The sequence below is a fragment of the Culex pipiens genome, chromosome 1, assembly GCF_016801865.2.
Source record: "Culex pipiens pallens isolate TS chromosome 1, TS_CPP_V2, whole genome shotgun sequence".
Classification (NCBI taxonomy): Eukaryota; Metazoa; Arthropoda; class Insecta; order Diptera; family Culicidae; genus Culex; species Culex pipiens.
Window position 1 is genome coordinate 127,128,427 of NC_068937.1, and position 19,441 is coordinate 127,147,867.

The 19,441-nt window shown below is 46.1% G+C and overlaps 5 protein-coding genes across 5 annotated transcripts in view; 2 read left to right on the forward strand and 3 right to left on the reverse strand.

The window, feature by feature from the left end:
• LOC120421812 (zinc finger protein 91-like) overlaps positions 1-1,463 on the reverse strand; it is a 5,645-nt gene extending 4,182 nt beyond the window's left edge. The window contains exons 1-2 of the mRNA XM_052706038.1: positions 951-1,463; positions 6-894 (exon numbers count right to left, since the gene is read on the reverse strand). Coding sequence (XP_052561998.1) covers positions 6-894; positions 951-1,237 — 1,176 coding nt within the window. The 5' untranslated portion in view covers positions 1,238-1,463. The remainder of the gene's footprint in view (positions 1-5; positions 895-950) is intronic.
• Positions 1,464-1,912: 449 nt separating this feature from the next.
• LOC120421809 (zinc finger protein 624-like) lies at positions 1,913-3,879 on the reverse strand. Its single transcript, XM_039585087.2, has 2 exons — positions 3,469-3,879; positions 1,913-3,412 (listed from the first exon to the last, which is right to left on the reverse strand). The coding sequence occupies exons 1-2, from the start codon at positions 3,753-3,755 to the stop codon at positions 2,161-2,163; spliced, it is 1,539 nt and encodes a 512-aa protein (XP_039441021.1). The 5' UTR covers positions 3,756-3,879; the 3' UTR covers positions 1,913-2,160.
• Positions 3,855-5,740, forward strand: LOC120421808 (zinc finger protein 708-like). Its single transcript, XM_039585085.2, has 2 exons — positions 3,855-4,977; positions 5,035-5,740. The coding sequence occupies exons 1-2, from the start codon at positions 4,001-4,003 to the stop codon at positions 5,675-5,677; spliced, it is 1,620 nt and encodes a 539-aa protein (XP_039441019.1). The 5' UTR covers positions 3,855-4,000; the 3' UTR covers positions 5,678-5,740.
• A 133-nt stretch (positions 5,741-5,873) lies between these two features.
• On the forward strand, positions 5,874-6,750 carry LOC120421810 (NADH dehydrogenase [ubiquinone] 1 alpha subcomplex subunit 6). The gene is made up of 3 exons (XM_039585088.2): positions 5,874-6,112; positions 6,184-6,299; positions 6,555-6,750. Exons 1-3 carry the CDS (start codon positions 5,983-5,985, stop codon positions 6,681-6,683), a joined length of 375 nt encoding a protein of 124 aa, XP_039441022.1. The 5' UTR covers positions 5,874-5,982; the 3' UTR covers positions 6,684-6,750.
• Positions 6,751-8,329: 1,579 nt separating this feature from the next.
• LOC120421795 (uncharacterized) overlaps positions 8,330-19,441 on the reverse strand; it is a 38,919-nt gene continuing 27,807 nt past the window's right edge. The window contains exon 2 of the mRNA XM_039585067.2: positions 8,330-13,010. Coding sequence (XP_039441001.1) covers positions 10,611-13,001 — 2,391 coding nt within the window. The 5' untranslated portion in view covers positions 13,002-13,010 and the 3' untranslated portion in view covers positions 8,330-10,610. The remainder of the gene's footprint in view (positions 13,011-19,441) is intronic.

Here is a 19,441-nt window from a genome sequence, read left to right on the forward strand (position 1 = left end):
TTCGCCTTGTAGTTGGGATTTTTCGCGTGAATCCGCTTGTGCAGACCCAGATTGCCCGCAGTGTAGAACTTCATCGGACATAGGTTGCATTCGTACGTCTTTTCATTGTTGTGCATCTTCAGGTGAGAATTGTAGCTTTCCAGGCTGTGAACCACACTTCCGCACTGTTTACATTCATACTTGTCGCCCTTCTCGTGGACGCGAATCACGTGGTTTCGCAGTTGTGAGTACCGGTGAAACACCTTACCGCACAGGTAACAACGCAGGTTCAGCTTATGATCACGCATATGGTTTTTGAGCGAGACAATGGATTTGCAGATTTTTCCGCATTCGTCACACTTCGAAGGACAGGGCGCACTTTCGCCCATATGGAAGGTTCTTACGTGGCCATCACGGGCGTTTGGGCTGCTGTACCGCCGGTCGCAGTACTCGCACTTGAACGGTTGGGCGTGCATCTTTTTGTGGACGTTCAGCGATCGAACGTTCTTCAGAACAACCGTTTCCATCACGCACTCGGTGCAGGTAAATGGCATCTCGTTCAGATGCGAGGACAGATGTTCAAGCAGAACTTGTGGAGTCAACGATTCGCTAGGAACTGGGCAGATGTAGCATTTGTAGTCTCTTTGTTTGGGCGCGTTGGGATCGCGCTTTCGCTTTCGGCGGGCCAAAATAATCTCCATATCTTTATCAGGATTGCTGGGTTGTTTGGCCGGCTCCGATTCTTCCGCTTCGTTTTCATCGCTGTTGTGACTAGCATTATCGTCCTGCATAGCCCAATCTGGGTCATCGTCCTCGCTAGATCTGCGTTCTGATTTTATGCTTCTTCGGGCTATCAGCTTATCATCCGCAAATATATCTTCTTCTTTCTCTTCCTTCATTACGATGGTTGGTTTTCTAAAAGAATACAAATATCAAGAATAGATCTACCACGGTACTCAGTCCCAGCTTACATATCGATCATCTCCACCTCGGCCATCGCCATCGTCATCCCGGGAACGCGGAACCGCACCCGGAGCGCGGCGTCGTGCGCCCGAAAACCTTCGATGCTTGCGTGCATCGTCAGCAAGATGCTCGAGCAGCTTTCGCACACTTGTTCCGGCAGTCCATCGTGCTCCATGATGTCCAGTCGCAGCACGTCCGTAATGACCGCCAGCAGCGGATGATGCTCGTCGAAGCCATGGAATATGGACTTCATCGGAACGTTTTCCGCCGAGCAGCACCGACAGATTCCGTCCATTTCGCGGCTGGAATTTGGGACTTTTCTAGACCTGCTTGAAATCTTTATCTAGCAGGCTGTCATGTACGCGGGTGACGGTTTTGATGTGCCGCCGCTAGGTGGCTTGCAGACGTTCTTGCGTGAGTTCCCGAGACTTGACATGGCAGAGTTTTGTTTTGTTTGTAATCTGAAGACGTAGCAAACAGCTCAAGCAATCACAAGCACTAAAAAGTTGAACGATACTGGCATTTAATCTGCACTGTTAGCTTTGTTTACATGTTTTCCTTTATTTCCGTAAATTCTGTATCATGGAATATTTGATCGTTTTGAATTTGAAAAGATCAGAAAATTTTACAAATGTATTACTTTTTAACATTGAAAATAGGGCAACTAGTAATTGGGTCCTAAAATGAAGCTTAGATTGCTGATATTAATTTTTACAGCGATAAAGCTCATTTTTTTAAGCACATTGACCCTTTGTACGACCACAAAGAGTTTAAAATGGATTTTTAAATCAATTTTGAAAAATTAACCTCGCGGTCCTTCTTGACAGAAAAGTTCCTACTTGACAGCTCGTTCCATGGGGACCATAGTTGATCCATCGAAAAAATGTTGTCTTGTCATATTTTTTTTTGTTTTTTGCATTAAAATGAAAAAAGTGATCAGAAATGGTTTTTGATCGTGTTTTTTACCGTTGTACATAAAAATTGACATATGGCTTTAGTATCCAATTGAGATATTGGTTCTAGAAAATAAAAGGCTGGTTGATGAGACTTCAAAAATTTAAATTGTCTTGTTCCCTATTCTTTTATTCGCTGTATTTCAGCAACCATGGGTCCAACCTTCAATGTCTGTTTGGCAATTTGATTGGAAAATTTCTCAAAAACATTGAGCCAATACAAAAAATGAATGGAATTCATTTCCGATTTCGATGGTGAAATACTCTACTTTATTTTCTTCGACGGTTTCGAAGGTCCCGCAACACCGCCGTCAGCACTGAATTCTTCCGCATGTTTGGTCTTCATATGATATCTCATGTGAGGTTTATACATAAAGTCTTTGTCGCAGTATGGGCACATGAAGTTTCGTTCCCTCGTGTGCATCACGTAGTGAATTTTTAGCTTGGTTTTCCCAATGAACTTCATATCGCACTGGTCGCACTGGATCTCCTTAAAGTGTAACTTAACGTGGTTGATGATCCCGTTGATTCCGCTGTTGAAGGTGTTCTGGCAAGTGTTGCACGTGTATATTTTGCCCTTTTCCGGATCTTCCACCACGGTGTAGTGGCTGGTCCAGTCCTTCTTCGCCTTGTAGTTGGGATTTTTCGCGTGAATCCGCTTGTGCAGACCCAGATTGCCCGCAGTGTAGAACTTCATCGGACATAGGTTGCATTCGTACGTCTTTTCATTGTTGTGCATCTTCAGGTGAGAGTTGTAGCTTTCCAGGCTGTGAACCACACTCCCACACTGTTTACATTCGTACTTGTCGCCCTTCTCGTGGACGCGAATCACGTGGTATCGCAGCTGTGAGTACCGATGGAACACCTTACCGCACAGGTGACATCGCAGGTTCGTCTTATGATCGCGCATATGATTTTTGAGCGCGACAATGGAGTTGCAGATTTTTCCACACTCGTCACACTTCGAAGGACAGGGGGCACTTTCGCCCATATGGAAGGTTCGTACGTGGCAATCACGGGCGTTAGGGCTGCTGTACCGCCGGTCGCAGTACTCGCACTTGAACGGTTGGGCGTGCATCTTTTTGTGGACGTTCAGCGATCGTACGTTCTTCAGAACAACCGTTTCCATCACGCACTCTGTGCAGGTAAATGGCATTTCGTTAAGGTGAGAGGACAGATGTTCAAGCAGAGCCGGCGGAGTCATCGATTCGCTAGGGACTGGGCAGATGTAGCATTTGTAGTCTCTTTGTTTGGGCGCGTTGGGATCGCGCTTTCGCTTTCGGCGGGCCATAATAATCTCCATATCTTTATCAGGATTGCTGGGTTGTTTGGTCGGCTCCGATTCTTCCGCTTCGTTTTCATCGCTGTTGTGACTAGCATTATCGTATTGCATGGCCCAATCCGGGTCATCGTCCTCGCTAGCTCTGCGTTCTGATTTTATGCTTCTTCGGGCTTTCGGCTTATCATCCGCAAATATATCTCCTTCTTTCTCCTCCTTCATTACGATGGTTGGTTTTCTAAAAGAATAAAAATATCAAGAATAGATCTACCACGGTACTCAGTCCCAGCTTACATATCTATCATCTCCACCTCGGCCATCGCCATCGTCGTCCCGGGCACGCGGAACCTCTTCCGGAGTGCGGCGTCGTGCGCCCGAAAACCTTCGATGCTTGCGTGCATCGTCAGCAAGATGTTCGAGCAACTTTCGCACACTTGTTCCGGCAGTCCATCGTGCTCCATGATGTCCAGCCGCAGCACGTCCGTAATGACCACCAGCAGCGGATGATGCTCGTCGAAGCCATGGAATATGGACTTCATCGGAACGTTTTCCGCCGAGCAGCACCGACAGATTCCGTCCATTTCGCGGCTGGAATTTGGGACTTTTCTAGACACCTAGAAACTTTCGTGCACACGAGTGTCGATTTTTGAGTGCCGCCGCTAGGTGGCTTACAGGCGTTCTTGCGTGAGTTCTCGAGTCTTGACATGGCAGGGTTTTGTTTTGTTTGTAGTCTGAAGACGTAGCAAACAATTTCAGCAATTACAAGCACTAAAAAGTAGAACGAAACTAGCTTTAAATCTGCACTGGAACCCGTAGAATCTGTGTCATGGAGGAAGTCATGGAGGACCTCTGTCGGATGTGCTCGGAGAAAAAGTCCCGGCTGAGGTCAATCTTCTGGGAGTTTGAGGAAGAGAACTTGCTGGGCATAATCACCAAAGTTCTGCGGTTGGAAATTGCCGAAGGCGATGGCCTTCCCTCCAAGGTCTGCAAACCGTGCGCCACCGCACTGTTCAAGATTAACGAGAGCATCGTCAAGTTCCGGGAGGTCGACAAGTCACTGCGGAAGAGACTGCTGTCGGGGGCTAAGAAAGAGGTTGAAGCGGAAGGGCCGGAAACGGCAAGGGGTGGAACCGATGCGGCGGCGGATGTGCTGGCCGATGTCGGTGCGTTCTTTGTCGAGGTGAAGATGGAACCGGATCAGATCAAGTCCAGCGATGAAAGTGAGGAAGAAGATGCGCCGGATGACGACCCAAGTTACGATCCCGAGGATGAAGACTCGGAGAAGCCGTTGGTTCCTCCGAAGGTCCCCAAAAAATATAAAGATCAGTCGTTTAAGGATGAACCCGTAACATCGGATAAAGGTTCCGATACGGATGATCTACCGTACTCAAAACGTCCTCCGAAACGGAAACGCCGTAATACGAATCCCAGATTGCCAAAGCTCTACGATCACAAGTGTTACATCTGCAAGAGCGAGTCGCAGGGTTCGGCGAAGGCACTGCTGGAACACTTGACAGTCCATATGGACCAGATTCCGTACACCTGCACGGAGTGCGTGATGGACACGGTTGTCCTGAAGCACGTAAAGGCGTTGAATATCCACAAGAAGATGCACGCCCAACCGGTCAAGTGCCAGTATTGTGACCGTCGGTACAGCAACGCCGTTGGTCGGGAGCTGCACGTGAAGACGTACCATCTGGGAGAAAATGCGCCCTGTCCTTCTCCGTGTGAAAAGTGTGGCAAAATTTGTAAATCTATTGCGGCGCTCAAGAGTCATCTGAGGGATCACAAATTTGAAGTCAAGTAAGATGTTAATGGAAAACTAAAATAGTCAAGAATGTAACAAGTTCTTTCTTTCAGGTGTCCCGTCTGCGACAAGATATTCCACCGCAACGACAGACTTCGTTTGCACATCTCACAGGTTCACGAAAAAGCGGAGAAGCACGAGTGTAAACTGTGTGGCCACTTTGTGAGCACGCTGGAAGCTTACAACATCCATCTGAACAAGCATAAAAACTCGGAAACTCACGCGTGTGATCTCTGTCCGAAGAAGTTCTTCACCGCCGGCAATCTTCGCTCTCACAAGAAGGTCCACGCGAAGAACCCCAACTACAAGGCGAAGAAGGACTGGACCAGCCACTACACCGTAACGGAGCTTCCGGAAGGCGGAAAGTCGTACTCGTGCAATCACTGTCCGAAAATATTCACCGGCATCATCAACACCGTCATCAGCCACGTAAAAACGCACTTCAAGGAGATCAAGTGCGATCAGTGCAATTTACTGTTTTCCGAGGAGCATAAGCTTAAGCTGCATTACGTGGTCCACACGAGAGAGCGCAACTACAAATGTCCCCATTGCAGCAAGGACTTTATGTACCATTCGCACATGTCCCACCACATCAAGTCAGCCCACCTGTCGGAGGCGGAACTTGCCGAACGGGTTGCGCTGGGCTACGCAGCGAAAGCGGCCAAAGCTGTGAAGGCGTTCGGGAAGGAGAAGTAGAGCGGGATTGATTTGTAATCTTTTTATTTGTCGTCTAAATAAATGATTTTCTTTGGAGAATAATTTTACTTATGCATAAAGAACTCCAGAATATAATTAGGTGAGTTACCTTGGGTAACTCAAAATCTGCCAAAAAACAAATTGAACACCCCTTCCAATCTGACATCTCTTTGCGCGAGTTCTTCACGAGACTCTGTCAAAACAAAAGTGACAGCGCGACCTGCGAGTGCGGAACCTTCTGCTGCTGCTGGTGTCATTTTGGTGCTGCTCTTTGCCAGCTAAAATTCAACTAACTCGGAAAAACGATGGCAAGCCGTGAAGCCGTCCGTCGAGCGGTCCAGAACGTCCGGCCGATTCTTTCGGTGGACCGCGAGGAGTCCCGCAAGCGCGTCCTGAACCTGTACAAGGCCTGGTACCGCCAGATACCGTACATCGGTAAGGCTGTGTTATGTCATAGCACAAATATATTGGTTGATTACTGTTGTTGTTGTTTCTTGTTGTTGCAGTGATGGACTACGACATCCCGAAGTCGGTGGAACAGTGCCGGGAGAAGCTGCGGGAGCAGTTTCTGAAGAACAAGGACGTCAGCGACATCCGGGTGATCGATATGCTTGTGATTAAGGTAAATCTTGGCAGAAGCGTAGAGAGAATCTGGTTATAATTAAATGAAAACTATTCTCTGAAGATAGTTTTGAATTTTTGCTTTGAAGTCGTCATTTCATTTAAGTCATTTACGTATTTGCGAAAACAAAAAAAAATGATCTGGACACTCTCAGTAACGGCAGCAAAAATTAATGAAAAAGGATCATGAAAAGACTTAAGAAACGGAACCTTCTGTATCTGATTTCAAACATTATAATTGAAAAATAATTTCCAGGGCCAAATGGAGCTTAAGGAGTCGGTTTCGATCTGGAAGCAAAAGGCCCACCTCATGCGCTACTGGAAGGAATCCGAGGAGCCGAAACCCACCGACTTCCTGTCGAAGTTCCTGTCCGGTCATAACTAAGCGAAGCGCAGCATATGGATCTAGTTGAAATGAAAGAAAGTGTTGAATAAAAATAATCCGTACCGTATCGAGTTGATTATATTTCCTGAAGAAGTCCCAATCGGCCAAGACTCGTTCGAAACGCGTTTTAATTTTTTTTAAACATGTTTGACATTGAATAGCAACTTAATCGAAAAGATTCGGGTGCTATTCCGAAAAACCTGGACTGCAGGCCAGTTAAAAGTGCGTCCGATTACAAACGCTTCCATCTCCGTCGAGTTAAATCTTAAAAACGCGATTTGAGAACTATCTAATCAAAAATCATAATAACTATTAAAAATAAAACATTTAAAAAAATAAAAATGCTTCAATTTTTGAACAAAATGTGCGCTTCACACTTACGTTAACTTCAAATACCAATAATGCACAACCAAGGAAAAAGTGCTTCCCTAACACGGATGTAACCTTTAAGCACCTAGAATGTAGAAAAACTCGATGGTAAACTTGTCGATCCATCATGTTTTCTAGTACATTGTTATTGAAATCTATTTGAACATATTTTTTTCAGTTCTGGACTTTTTTGAAAAGGTCCAATAAACCAAATTTCCTGTTTTTGCTTTTGGTTTTTTTTGAAACCGTCTTGAGTCAGGGGTATTGAAAAACACCCAAAAAGAAAAAACTGAAAATTTGGTTTATTGGACCTTTTCAAAAAAAAAAAAAAAAACTCCAGATTTCTATGTTGTCTCCCATTCTTTCATTATCCACATTTCATCACAATGAACAAGTCACTCGATGCTAACACCCTTGTTTGTTTCTTCTTCTCTTTTGCAGCGGCGCACGAAACGTAGCAGAGAAAACAACCTCCGTTGCCGATTTGCCACCAGGTGACGCTGGTAAACGGTGGTTGTAACTCGACTAAAAAAGCTCGAAAGTATGTGTGGGAAAAGGTAGCAGAGTTTCTAGAGAGAAAGAAGACAAATATTCGTTGGACAAAAAACATGAAGTGTGCTCAGTGTTGGTGGTTGACTTAAACATAGCTTAAAATGTTGAAATAATGTTGCTGAAAATGTGCAGATAACTGAAAACAATGTCGACCAGCTTCGAATGATACAATTGTGGTACTCATCATAGGAGGAGAGTAGATGTCGAAGTGTTTGCATCAAAATGATATTGGTAAGTACACTTTTTTTAAAATTTTATTTAAGTCCTTACTATTTTCATAAATAACATAATTTTCATAAACAACAGAAAGAACATGGTATAGAGACCTTGATTTCGAAGTTCTTGTTAAAGCAAAAAAATGGATGGTGCCTCAGATTCTACGTCGGTGTTAGGGAAATATTTTATTTTCTTTGATTGAGAAATTCAAAGACATTTTTTTCTGCAAAAAAAAGTTTAGCCAAGAACTTCAAAAGTTATGCTTTAAACAGTTTTTGCGAGATTTTGGAGTTTGTAAATAGGGTGGTTTTTGGAAAAAAACATTATATTCTTAGTAAGAACCTTTTTGATGAGTTAAACAAGTTAAAAATCTGATAACCTTACCATAATTTAGAGCAGAATTTTCTATTTAGGAACTAAAGGATTTGAGAAAGGCACCAACCACTTGAAAGGGAAAGGGAAATTTGAAGGAATGTGATATATACTTTAATTGAAAAACTGTGCTAAAATTTATTTTTTTAATTTTGTTTTATTTTCTTTTCTTTTAATTAAGGTTTTCTGTTTTCTTCCTTCATATTTACATATATATAATAAATTTAATAAATTATTCTTATACTCAAATATAATAACTCTAAACGATTAATTTCATTTGCTTACCATTTACGGGAAACGAACTCGATTCACTTCCGTTTGCTTACTTTTTTGTCATTGCCAATTAAGTAAAATGTACAAGTTTTGATATTACATACTTTTGCGGTTGTTTGCTTTTTTTCCTTGCTATGTCCTCTTCCGAGCATTTGGGACTGCTACTAATTGTGTTCTTTACTTGCCTTAATTGTTTTTTTATTTTTCATTTTCATTAATTTCTTTTGTCAAATATAATATATTAGTTAGGTATATATAATCTCTTATAGTACAGTTTTGCTTTATTTCTCTTCTTTCAAGTAACATCAATGCTGTATTTTTTTTGCTTCATTTACTGTCGCTAAAATCCAAATTTTTGTAGTATATCTGATTTGTGATCCTCATTTTTCCTCCTTCTGTCATTCGTGTCTTTATTTACAAACAGCTGATTCGCATCGCTTTGTTAAGGATTGACCAAAAACAAACAAAAAAAAGTAAAAATAAACTGAAAAAATATCATGTTTGATTAGCACGTGTTAAAAAAATATAAAAATTTGATTTATAGATTGACAAGGACTAGATTCGGTTTGCTTACACTCTTTTTCCGATTTCAATTCTCCAATGCAAGTAGATTAGTCCCTCCCCGAAAATTTAGTCTATAAGATGATACACGATTGCAGTTTAGTTTTCGACGACAAAGAGACTTCCACAAGTGGCGCAGTTTTGCTTTTGCTTAAGTTTGAGAAACACGGCTCCTCCACGGTTTTGAAGGGTGTGTGTTTGCTAATAAATAAGTGCCCATTGCTACCACGTATAACCAATTTTGATTTGCTTTCATGTCACAGGACAGAGGATTTTTTAGGGAATATGTACAAAGAGATTTGCAGCTGCTTTATTTTGTGTCAGGGATAGAGAAACTTAAAAAAAACAGATTTGACTGCGGCAGAATGTTGGATTTGAATTGACTCTTTTTTTCTTTCCCCATTTCGGTTCACGCTTCCTAGTGTGAGAATCGATGGGCACGTGTCGAACGCGTGTACCAGTGGGCTTCCACTGAAATCATTGCATATTAAGTTACAATTAACACTGAGAAACAAAAACTTCTTGGAATGCACTCGAAGATTTGTAGCTACCGGCATTGAGATGTGTATATGTGTGTTGATAATAATAAACGCTAACTTAAGATTGAAATAAGGACGATCAGAACTGAATGGATTAAGACTAGCACAGACGACGAGTGGAAGCCAGTGGTGCGCGGATTCGACTTTTCATCGATACTCTCGGTAAGAGGGCTGGTGCAGGAAGCTCGGCATTCGTGCCGGTTCAGGAAGAATTGGGCTAGCTTTTATGGCACTCGTGGTCAGTTCCACGTTGGGATTCCGGTATAAACGCCTTCAGGAAATGATTTCAGCTAGCTAGCTGAAATCATTTCTAAAAGATGCTTTTGCTTTTTGGATTGTTGGGCATCAACAGAATGGCGTTCTTCCTGCACCTGAACCGATTAGGTTTGGATAATTGCATTTTTTTTTGCATCTTTTCTAAAGCAAACTGTTGTACAATTCCTTGATTCGGTTCGTTTGTTCGCTGCTACGTCACGTTGAATACAACTACCACGTGTTTGTTTGTAAACCTAGTTTGTTTTTTACTTAATTGTTCATTTCATTTTGTTGTTTTTTGTTGTTGCTTTAATCCTAATAAGGAACCAATAGTGACAGAAGCAGTTTCATCCCTTCCTTATGCGTTTTGTAGCGTTTGTAGATTTCTGTCATTTTGTACGCTGGTTTGTGTGTGTTGTGCTTTTCACCATGCAAGTTCCTCCAGAGCTGATTGAGCTAGCTGCCACACAATGGGCGAGAATCGTTTGTCGATCCGTTGAGTTGTCACGTTTTAAGCAGTTCGTACAACTGAAAATGCTGAAAATGCGAGATTTCAACGGCGTTGAATTGTTTTTAGTTCTTGTCTGAAAAGATGGGTGTCGCTCGGCATCGGACTTGAAACCAAGGGAAGAACGTTTCGGGGTCGATTCTCGCGCAGACATGTGTGCTTTTGGAGATGATGGGATCAGGTTTGAGCGAGAGTGCGCGCGCCTACCAACTACTAGTGCTGCCGCTGGTGTCCTTCCTCCTGGCAGGGGGGAAGTGTCGCCGCCGCTGCTGCAGTTTAATACTAACTCCCAACCATGATGTGGGTCGTGAACGAGTCCATATCATTATCACAGCCAACCACTTTGCTCGGTTCCAGCATCGGTGCCTTCAGTCCCAGCATGTCCACGTCCGAGTTGAACGAGGTAATCTTGTAGCAGTTTGGGAACATGTCGTACAGTTCGTGCGTGGTGCCGAGGTCCATATCGAGATAGGCCAGGTCCCAGCTGGAACCGGTGCTGGAACCGTTGGTTGACGACGTATGGTGGTGGTACTGGAGGGCGGACGCACACGAGGAGAGTAGCGGGGAGGGAGAGGTGGTTAGGGTGGTGAGGTTCAGATCACAGCTACTGCTGGTTGTGAGGGTGGTCAGCGAGGTGAGGGTTGTAGTGCTGCTGCTACTGGAGGAACTGGCCACCGTGTGGTGGTGAAGGAGATTGTTTTCGCTACTGCTATCACTAATGCTACTGCTGCCGTCGCAGGACGCTCCGGACGCTGTCGATTGACTTAACGCTAAACTGCTGCTGCCTGTGCTGGCGTCCTTGCCGCTACCGGTGCTATCACAATCGTTATCGTTACTTGCCGTCACCACGGCATCGTTGACGCTGACACTGACGGCCACGCTTGGCGAGGTCACAAACAGATCGGGACCGTTGAGCGGGTCGAGCGCCGACTGCGAGGACAAGCTCAGCACCGAGCCCCAGTTGATGGGACGCGTGCAGTCGTCATCGCCGAAGCCGGAATCGCTGTCGTGGTGGTATCCGGTGGAGGTGGACGTCGGCGCCGGGAACGGAGTGGCCCGCCCCGACTGGGGATCTTTCAGCGGATGATGGTGAAGCGGGCTTGGGGTGGATGCGGCTTGCGACGCAGGTTGCTGATGCTGCTGGTCGTAGGATGATAGCTGCGTGGTAATTGTCGTCGTTGCCGTCGCGGATTGCGGCGCTTCGTTCGTACTAGTGCCGTAGGTATTGGACGACTGTGTCGTTGTATTGCTGCCTTGTAGTCTACTATAGTTACTGCTGCCACTATTGCTAATATCACTAAACTTAGGATGCTGCTGCTGCTGCTGCTGCTGGGGTTGCTGCTTGTCAGCTAGCCGATTGTTTCCGTTGTAATGCGGTCCACCAGTGCCGTACTCGCTTTGGGGAGGAGGCGGCGGGGGTGTTTGCGATGGCTGCTGCTGCTGATGCTGGTGCTGGTGCAGATGGTGGGGCGGGGGAGGTGCATGGTAATGGTGTTGCTGTGCCTGCTGTTGCAGATGCTGCTGATGGCTAAACTCCTTGTTCTCCGTGTCGATTTCGCGCTCGATCGACTTGAGCGTGTTGCAGATGAGCACCGATCGGTACAGGGATTGGTCGGACGCTTGCCGGAACCGTGCCAGCTTGAACATGGACATGTTCATCATCTTTAGGCGACGTTCCTTGTAGCACTGCTTGTTATTGCACGACATGTTGCGTCCGTCGCAGCACCGCTTCAGGTGCCGTCCGGGACCGGGGAAATGCTGGTTGACGGGATTGCTGTAGTTGGCGCTGCCCAGCTCAAAGTACGACTTGCCGTTCTCCGCGCATCGGATTGTCTGCTGCGATGGTGGAGGTGCTTCGTACGGTGGCGAATAATACCCGTGCTGACTCCAGCCGTAGCCGCGGTTCGCGTACTGCTGGGCTCCGTTGTTGTTGCCCGTTCGGGAGCAGTTTTGGTACGGTTCAGGGAAGTAGCCCGGCTTCGGGTACGCTGGAATGTACCGGTTCTGGTTGGGTGCACACGGGTACCGAATGGGCGAGTAGCTCGGCAGGATCGTCTCATCATCGTCGAAATCATCCTCAAAATCATCGTCGTCATCGTCCAGGTCGTCGGCGTGCGTCAGCAACGTCGTCGCAAGCGTCGACCGGGTCGAGTCGGAACCCCACGTTTCTCCGGGGACAGCCACCGCTTGGAGCTTGCTGATGGGATCCACGTTCGCCGACGAGTCGCAGTTCCAGCTGGTTTCCCCGGGAACTGCGACGGCCTCCAGCTTCGCTATGCTGTCCTCGGCCGGGGGAGGCGCCGGCGGCAGAATCAACGGGACATTGGCCGGGATCGTCGTGGGTGTTCCCGCCATCAGCGGAGATACTACGGCCGTTGGCGTCGCCGTCGTCGTTATACTGGTACATATACTACTGTTGCTAGTACTACTAGTGCTGATGGTGGTTACCGTGCCGGTGGAAGTGGTCTCGGATACTTCTTCAGTTGTTGATACTGCTGCTTCTACTTCTGGCTCATACTTGGGACTCTTACACGCGCTCGGACCATCATCGGTCGTCGTCTCCACGCTCATCGTGGACGACGCATCCTTTTCTTCCTCCTCGAACTTGCGCTTGTTGTTGCTGGTGCTGGTGCTTCCAGCACTGCTGTTTGCTGCCGTTTGAAGACCCATCATTGCGAGTTTCTGCAACAAGAAAGAAAACAAACAAAACCGAATTTAGTACACGACTAGAATTGGGTCATTCTTCAGGTAGACATTGTGGGAGACATTGTGGCGCGAGCACGTGGCGCGCTGCACAAGTGCAATATAATTCATTTCTAGTTGGGGAAGCACGACACGACGAAAAAAAAACAGGCGATGACGAATGGGCGCTTTCGGTAGCAAAAACCGCATCTCGAAAGAAGAAAAATGTCCTCACCGGGGCAGAGGAGAAAGGGCGAGGAGGAAGGCAAGAAGGTCGCCAGCCCGATATCGAAGCAGGCTGAACGAATGAATGAATGACAAACAATAATACATAAATTAAAAGGCATGCGATAAACGATCATAAAAATCATATGGTTTGTGTTTACAACTAAGCTGCCTGTGGCCGCCGCTTGCTTTGCCCCTTCCAGCCGTTCCGGTTTCCCTCAATGTCGTGTATTATGATGGGTTTCCAGAGTGTATGGAGTACTTTTTTTCGGTGTAGGGTTTCGCGCAGACATTCATTCATGAAAAATCGAATTTACGATATCGAGGCGTTGTGTGGTTTGAGGCGGGGAGAGCGTCAAGTGGGAACCGTTGCTTGTTGATATATTTTTTTTATTCCATTGCAAAGAAGCCATTCTGAGTTGGTAGTTTCGATTGGCGCCAAATTTGAACGCTTAAACTGCCGTGCGAACTCTTGTGCAGGTTCTTGCAAAGGGTTGACGAACTATTTACGACAAGTTTACTACGCCACACGAGAAGTTTGTGGAGCTACTGTAAGCAGCAACAAAAAGAGAAAAAAAAACTGACAAATTCATTCATAAAAGTTGTGATAAACAACAACCCCCATCTTAATGGGGTGGTCGCTCGTGGTTGAGGGGTCTTCTTTGGGGAGGGAAAAGCAAGAACCGTTCTACACACCCTCCACACACAAGGAGCGAAATGACGTCCTCGTTTGCGATGAGATAAAATAAAAGCATCATCTTGAACTTTCTCTTTCTTTTGCGAAACGTAGCCTTTTTTCCCTTCTTTTTGTCGACTTGCTTGTTTCGTGGAAAATTTTCCGAGTTTTCCATGGAGCGCGCAGCACAGTTCTGGGCTTAAAGTGGGAAAGGCGCTTTGTTTGATCAATCGGGTATCCCTTGGCGCTGGGCGTCCACAAGAGGATCGCGAGGTCCTTTTTGGGAGGTCAAAGTTCAACTTTGGCGCGCCAAGGGTGGTCCGCTTCTTTTCTTTCGCGACCACGGTGGGTGGCCACATCGCACAGTACATAAGACGCTCTGGATCAGTATGTCTTAGAAACTTGGTGGGTTGGGGCTTTTCTCCCAGCTTTATGTGTGTACCGAAGATGGGGGCTGGAATAGCGGCCTATGCTTCGTGGGACATAGAAGTGGAAAATCCCGCTGCTGGGAATGGGGCAGGATGAGTGTTTTTTTTTTGTGTGTGTTTCGAATCCCGTTGGTGGAGGCGCGAGGTAGAGCACGCAATGCGTGATGAGGTTTGGGCGAGCTGCGGTTGGGTCCTGTCCCGTCCTAGGACCCTAGCCTGCGTCCCGCCACCTCCTTTCGCACAGTTTCAGTATTTATATAAATTATTATGTAACACACAGGACAACAAAGAGCACACCGCGTGAATTTTACCTCGCGAATCGCACATAGCACATAGGGTGTTTGTGTGTACTCAATGTGCGAGTTCGAAATTAAATCGATAGACCGATCCGGTTGTTCCGGGGTCCCAAATGTGGTTCTCGAGCAAATTAAAGCTGTGCGTTCAGCAGTTGTTTAACATTAAACGATTGCGCCATCTAGTTTTCCGAGCAAAGAATTTGAAAAAATAGCATGCAAGAATTTCTTGCAAGCAACCTCCAAACTAATCCCAAATCAAGTCGGGAATGTAAGTGATTCATAGTCGTTCAAAAAGTTCCGCAAAACCGAATCCCATTATCCTGGGATCTCTCCCCGGAACCTCCCCCGAACCAAAGTGCGTACCACCTCCCCCCACTCCTTCAGGAAACCGAGAAAAGTTATAAAAACGACGAACGCACCAAACTTTACTGCCTCGAACTTCCCCCTACCGCGACTCCGTCGCAACATTTTGCCATTTCTGGCCGTCGTCGAAACTTCTTCTCCCTTCTACAGCACAGAAGGAAAAGACGACGACGCCACAGCCGTGTACACAAGAAGTTGCTTCTTTGTTCTGGCCTGGCAACATCTCCGCTGGATGAACGATGCCGTCGCAGTAATAAAAGATTTATCTTCTCTGCTCATTTTTATTGGGTGTCCCGCTCCCGCTTCCCCTCGTTTTCGATGGTTCGAATTTTCCCGGTTTTTCCAGGGTTGTCCGAACAACAACTTTTCCGGCGCGTTCTAATCTTGTTGCGATTGGTTATTGCATGCAATATTGCATGATAAGATAAAGTGACGCTAGATTCAACCACCAGGTGGCTACCCGCGCCTTCGGCTTGGAAACCACCGGAATCGAACCCATAACACCGTGCCGAGTTCTAACATTCTTGGCCCTTAAATTTTACGGTCTTCGCCCTCGGGGAGGCCTATAAAAACGCGAGAGGGTGCTACCGGTTTATGACCACGCAGTGGTTCCCAAGTCGGTTCCAGGTGATGAACCCGCGCAAGATTTAAAAGTCAAGATCGTCACGGCTCGTGGAGCCGCCGTCGAGTGACCCAAGTCCACCTAAAAAGCTCTGACGTTTGGATGGGGTTGGTTGGGAAAAAATGCGTGTAATCAACAGTCGAATAATACAAAACAACCCGCAACGGAGAGAAAGAAAAGTAAAGTGGCAGTAGAAGTGGAGAAAAATAAACGAAACGAGCTTTCTCCGCAACACAGTCGGGCCATTCCGCAGCGCGCGCAATGGCTGTTGTTTTTTTCTTTCTTTCAACTTTTTGAAGTTTGCCTTTCAATTGAGAGCTTCTTTGATTGTGGAGGGAAAAAAATGCACAACGTTGTAAGCGGTGCAGTGCAACAACCAGCGCAACCCGCCACTGGTTCGTAGGCGAGGGCCAACAAACCTTGGGCAAAAGTTTGTTTTGCAGAGCACCATCGATGTAACGCAGCCATCAAAGGATTTGTTGGGATCCTTTTGTGGACTAAACAAAACTTGGGATCGTTTCAACTGCTGTTTAGAAGTTATCCCAAAGATACGTAACATAGGTAGAGTTTGATAGCAGATTATCAAGAAGTTGCATTTTAGTATTATGTATAGTTCAGTATATCTTCGAATTCTGACAAATTTTTCGAAAAATATCCGCTCCATCATCCCAATTCCACCGAACCTGTCAGAATCCAAATTCCGTCCCAAGCCAGCTCAAACTCCGCGCTCCAGTGCGCGCTCGCTCGCTTGCTTTGATCGCCTGACGCGAAGCCGGCAGCAAAACTTGAATTTTTAATGAACTTTTTTTGCGCCGAGCGATCGTCGCGCGATCGCAGCACCCCGCCGGTGTGTTCTTGGCGCGAATACCGGTTTTGGTCGCTCAGTCGGCGACGATGACTACTTGGATGATGGTGAAGGCCAGCACCGAGTCTCTCCAGGCGCGCTGCGTTGGTGCTCGCACGAAGCTGACGCAAGAAGGAAATTGAAGAACATTCCATTCTTGCGATTCGCGCACTGAAGACGATGAGGGGGGGAGGGCGGAAAACGCAATCATGCAAGATGCAGTTTTATATGAACGCTCGAGCACCTTGCGAAGATCCGAGGACAGACGTCAGGTGCTGGCTTCAGCTACCCGCTCCTAGAGAGCGCGCGGTCGGCTTTTGACAGGTACGCCCGGAAACCTGCGCCAAGTTCAGCCGACGGGGTAATCTCGTACTTTTCATCTACATCGCGGTGGCCGCGATCGGACCGACCGACCGGCCGCTTGGCGAATAGTTGAGCGTTATTACCTTCATTTCTTCGTCCGCTTTCTAGCGCACGGGGAAGGGAAAGGGGAGCTTATTACCTTTTGGGACGCGGCGCCGCGCCGCGTGGGGACGGAAAAATAGTTAACGGTTCATATTTTTCGAAATTACCTCTTGATACACGCCTCGCGAAAGTGCTGGGAAATTCCCTGGACGAGGACGTGCGGAAGTCACGTCGTAAACCTGCTCGGGTTGACTTCCCGCGCACATCAGGACTTGCCGAGGGCCGATTCCTGGAAAGTTGACTCTGCAGAAGGACAAGGTCATAAAAGAAGGCGGTGCCCTAATCCGCATCGGGACCGGTCGGTGCATATGGCCCGGGCAGAGGGGATTTACCGGGAAGACGAGAGAAAAAAAAGGTCCGTCAGGATTATAATCCCTTGCGTTTTTTACCTGGTCGAAGGACGACCACTGTGGCAGGTAACGAAAAGATCATCTCGTCGGTACCTCAAAAAAAAGTGCAGCAACGTGATCGAGCGAATAGGCCTTATCACGGTCGCAAGTTGCCTTATCAGCGGCGTGACGGCTGAAACCGCGTGAAACGCCGCGGCCGCGGCTTATCAGTGGTCGAGGTTCGCGCAAGAGACCGTGGGGTGGGGTTGCTTTGGTATTGTTAATTATTTATAAAATGTTTTCTGATCACTTGTTTCGTTTCAATGCAAGTTAAAACTGTCAAGTCGAAATTTGACTTGGGATCAACCAATTTTCAGAAAATATTTGGATTGAATCCCAAATAATATGATTGAAATTTTCATCAAGAGCACAAATCACGTGATTTTTTCAAAAATTTATCTTTGGAATTGCGAAAAACTTTTCAATTAAAAATCAAACTATTGAATTGTTATGGACCAAGGTATGTAGATTAGTAAGGTAAGGCGGGTTTTCAAGCTGTCAAAATAGTAAGTTAGCACGAAACCCGGATTTTATATGGAGATTTTCAGAAAAGTGAAAATTTGACCATTTTCCGGGCAAATTTCACCGGATTTTTTTCTGTGGGGTTGTTAAGCATGCCAAACTGAACCGAAATACGCTTTTAAAACACAAATATTTTTTCAAAAAAATAAATTCAACTAAACGCGTTTTTCGGTTCAGTTTGGCATGCTTAACAACCCCACAGAAAAAAATCCGGTGAAATTTTCCCGGAAAATGGTAAAATTTTCACTTTTCTGAAAATATCCATATACAGTGGACTCTCTCGCTGTCGATCTTCTCGATATCAATATTGCTCAAGCTGTCAATAAAATTTTCAGTCCCTTCAAGAAGATTGCTTTGATTTTGCGTTCTATAATTTGATAAATCCCTCTCTCGACGGTCCCTTCAATATCGACAACGAGAGAGTCCACTGTAAAATGCGGTTTTCGTGCTAACTATTTTGACAACTGGGAATTCCCGCCTTACCTTATCTAATCTACATACCTTGGTTATGGGCTACCATTTGACAGCAACTGCTTTTGTTGTGGGCTCTCATTTGACAACCGTGCTAATGTCGACTACTGTCAATTTGCTTTAGTCGGAATCAGTTTAGTAATCCGATCATAATATTTACCTTTTATGGGATTGGATTTCAAATAATATGATATAAATTGACATCAAGAGCACAAAACTAAAGTATTTTTTTTATGAATATTCTCTTTTGGACAAAATTTCTACCAATCCAACAATTCAAAGAATGAACACAAATAATTTTCAAAGAAATTATCAAGCTGATAAAACTTTCTCAAAATCTGATGCTAGTTTACTCAGAATTAATTTTCGTGTCATGGTGTCGACTGGGGTTCAAAATTGTCTGACATTTCGGCTCCAATTCTCGGACCTCCCTGTGTCCTCTCCTCATCTGACGTCACTCCCCCCCACTCCAAATTCCTCTCGCAACGGCGGGTGTCACTCGCGCGCACGGACACCGGATCCAAACGAGGACAAGGACTTGGCATTCTAACCCCAGCCCAAAAAGACGAAAAAAACAGCAAAATACTGCGAAAAATCGTCCTCCCCGACTCCCGCCAGAAAACCAACCAAGGCGAAAGATATTTTCCCGACCGTCAGCCGCCCACGTCCACGTGTCGTCGTCCTGCGAGACTTGTGCGCCTCCACGCCCTCGCCCTCTTAGAGAAGCTGAGTTTTTCCCAACTCTACACGGTGCGGTGCGGTTGTGAACCCCGAAGACACCCGGAGCCACTTTTGGGTCTCCCCTAGCCTACGTTGGGTGGTTCGTGTATACATTTTTATGCGCTATTCAGCAGAATATAATACTCTTTCTCCTACGGTTTTTCTCGAGGCAAAGGCATCATCAACGAACGAACGAACCAGCTTTGGTTGGTGCTTGAAAACGTTCGTTCCCAGCAGCAGCGTCGAGGCCGAGCTCTAAAGAGGGCGCTGCTTACGTAGAGTCGAAGAAATACACTGAGCGAAAAAAAAATAAAAAAAAAGATTCCATCCACACTGGTCGCGCCATCTACCCAACACATCGAACAAATACGTATGAAGCAACCCAAATAAAATAAAGCATATAATGTTCT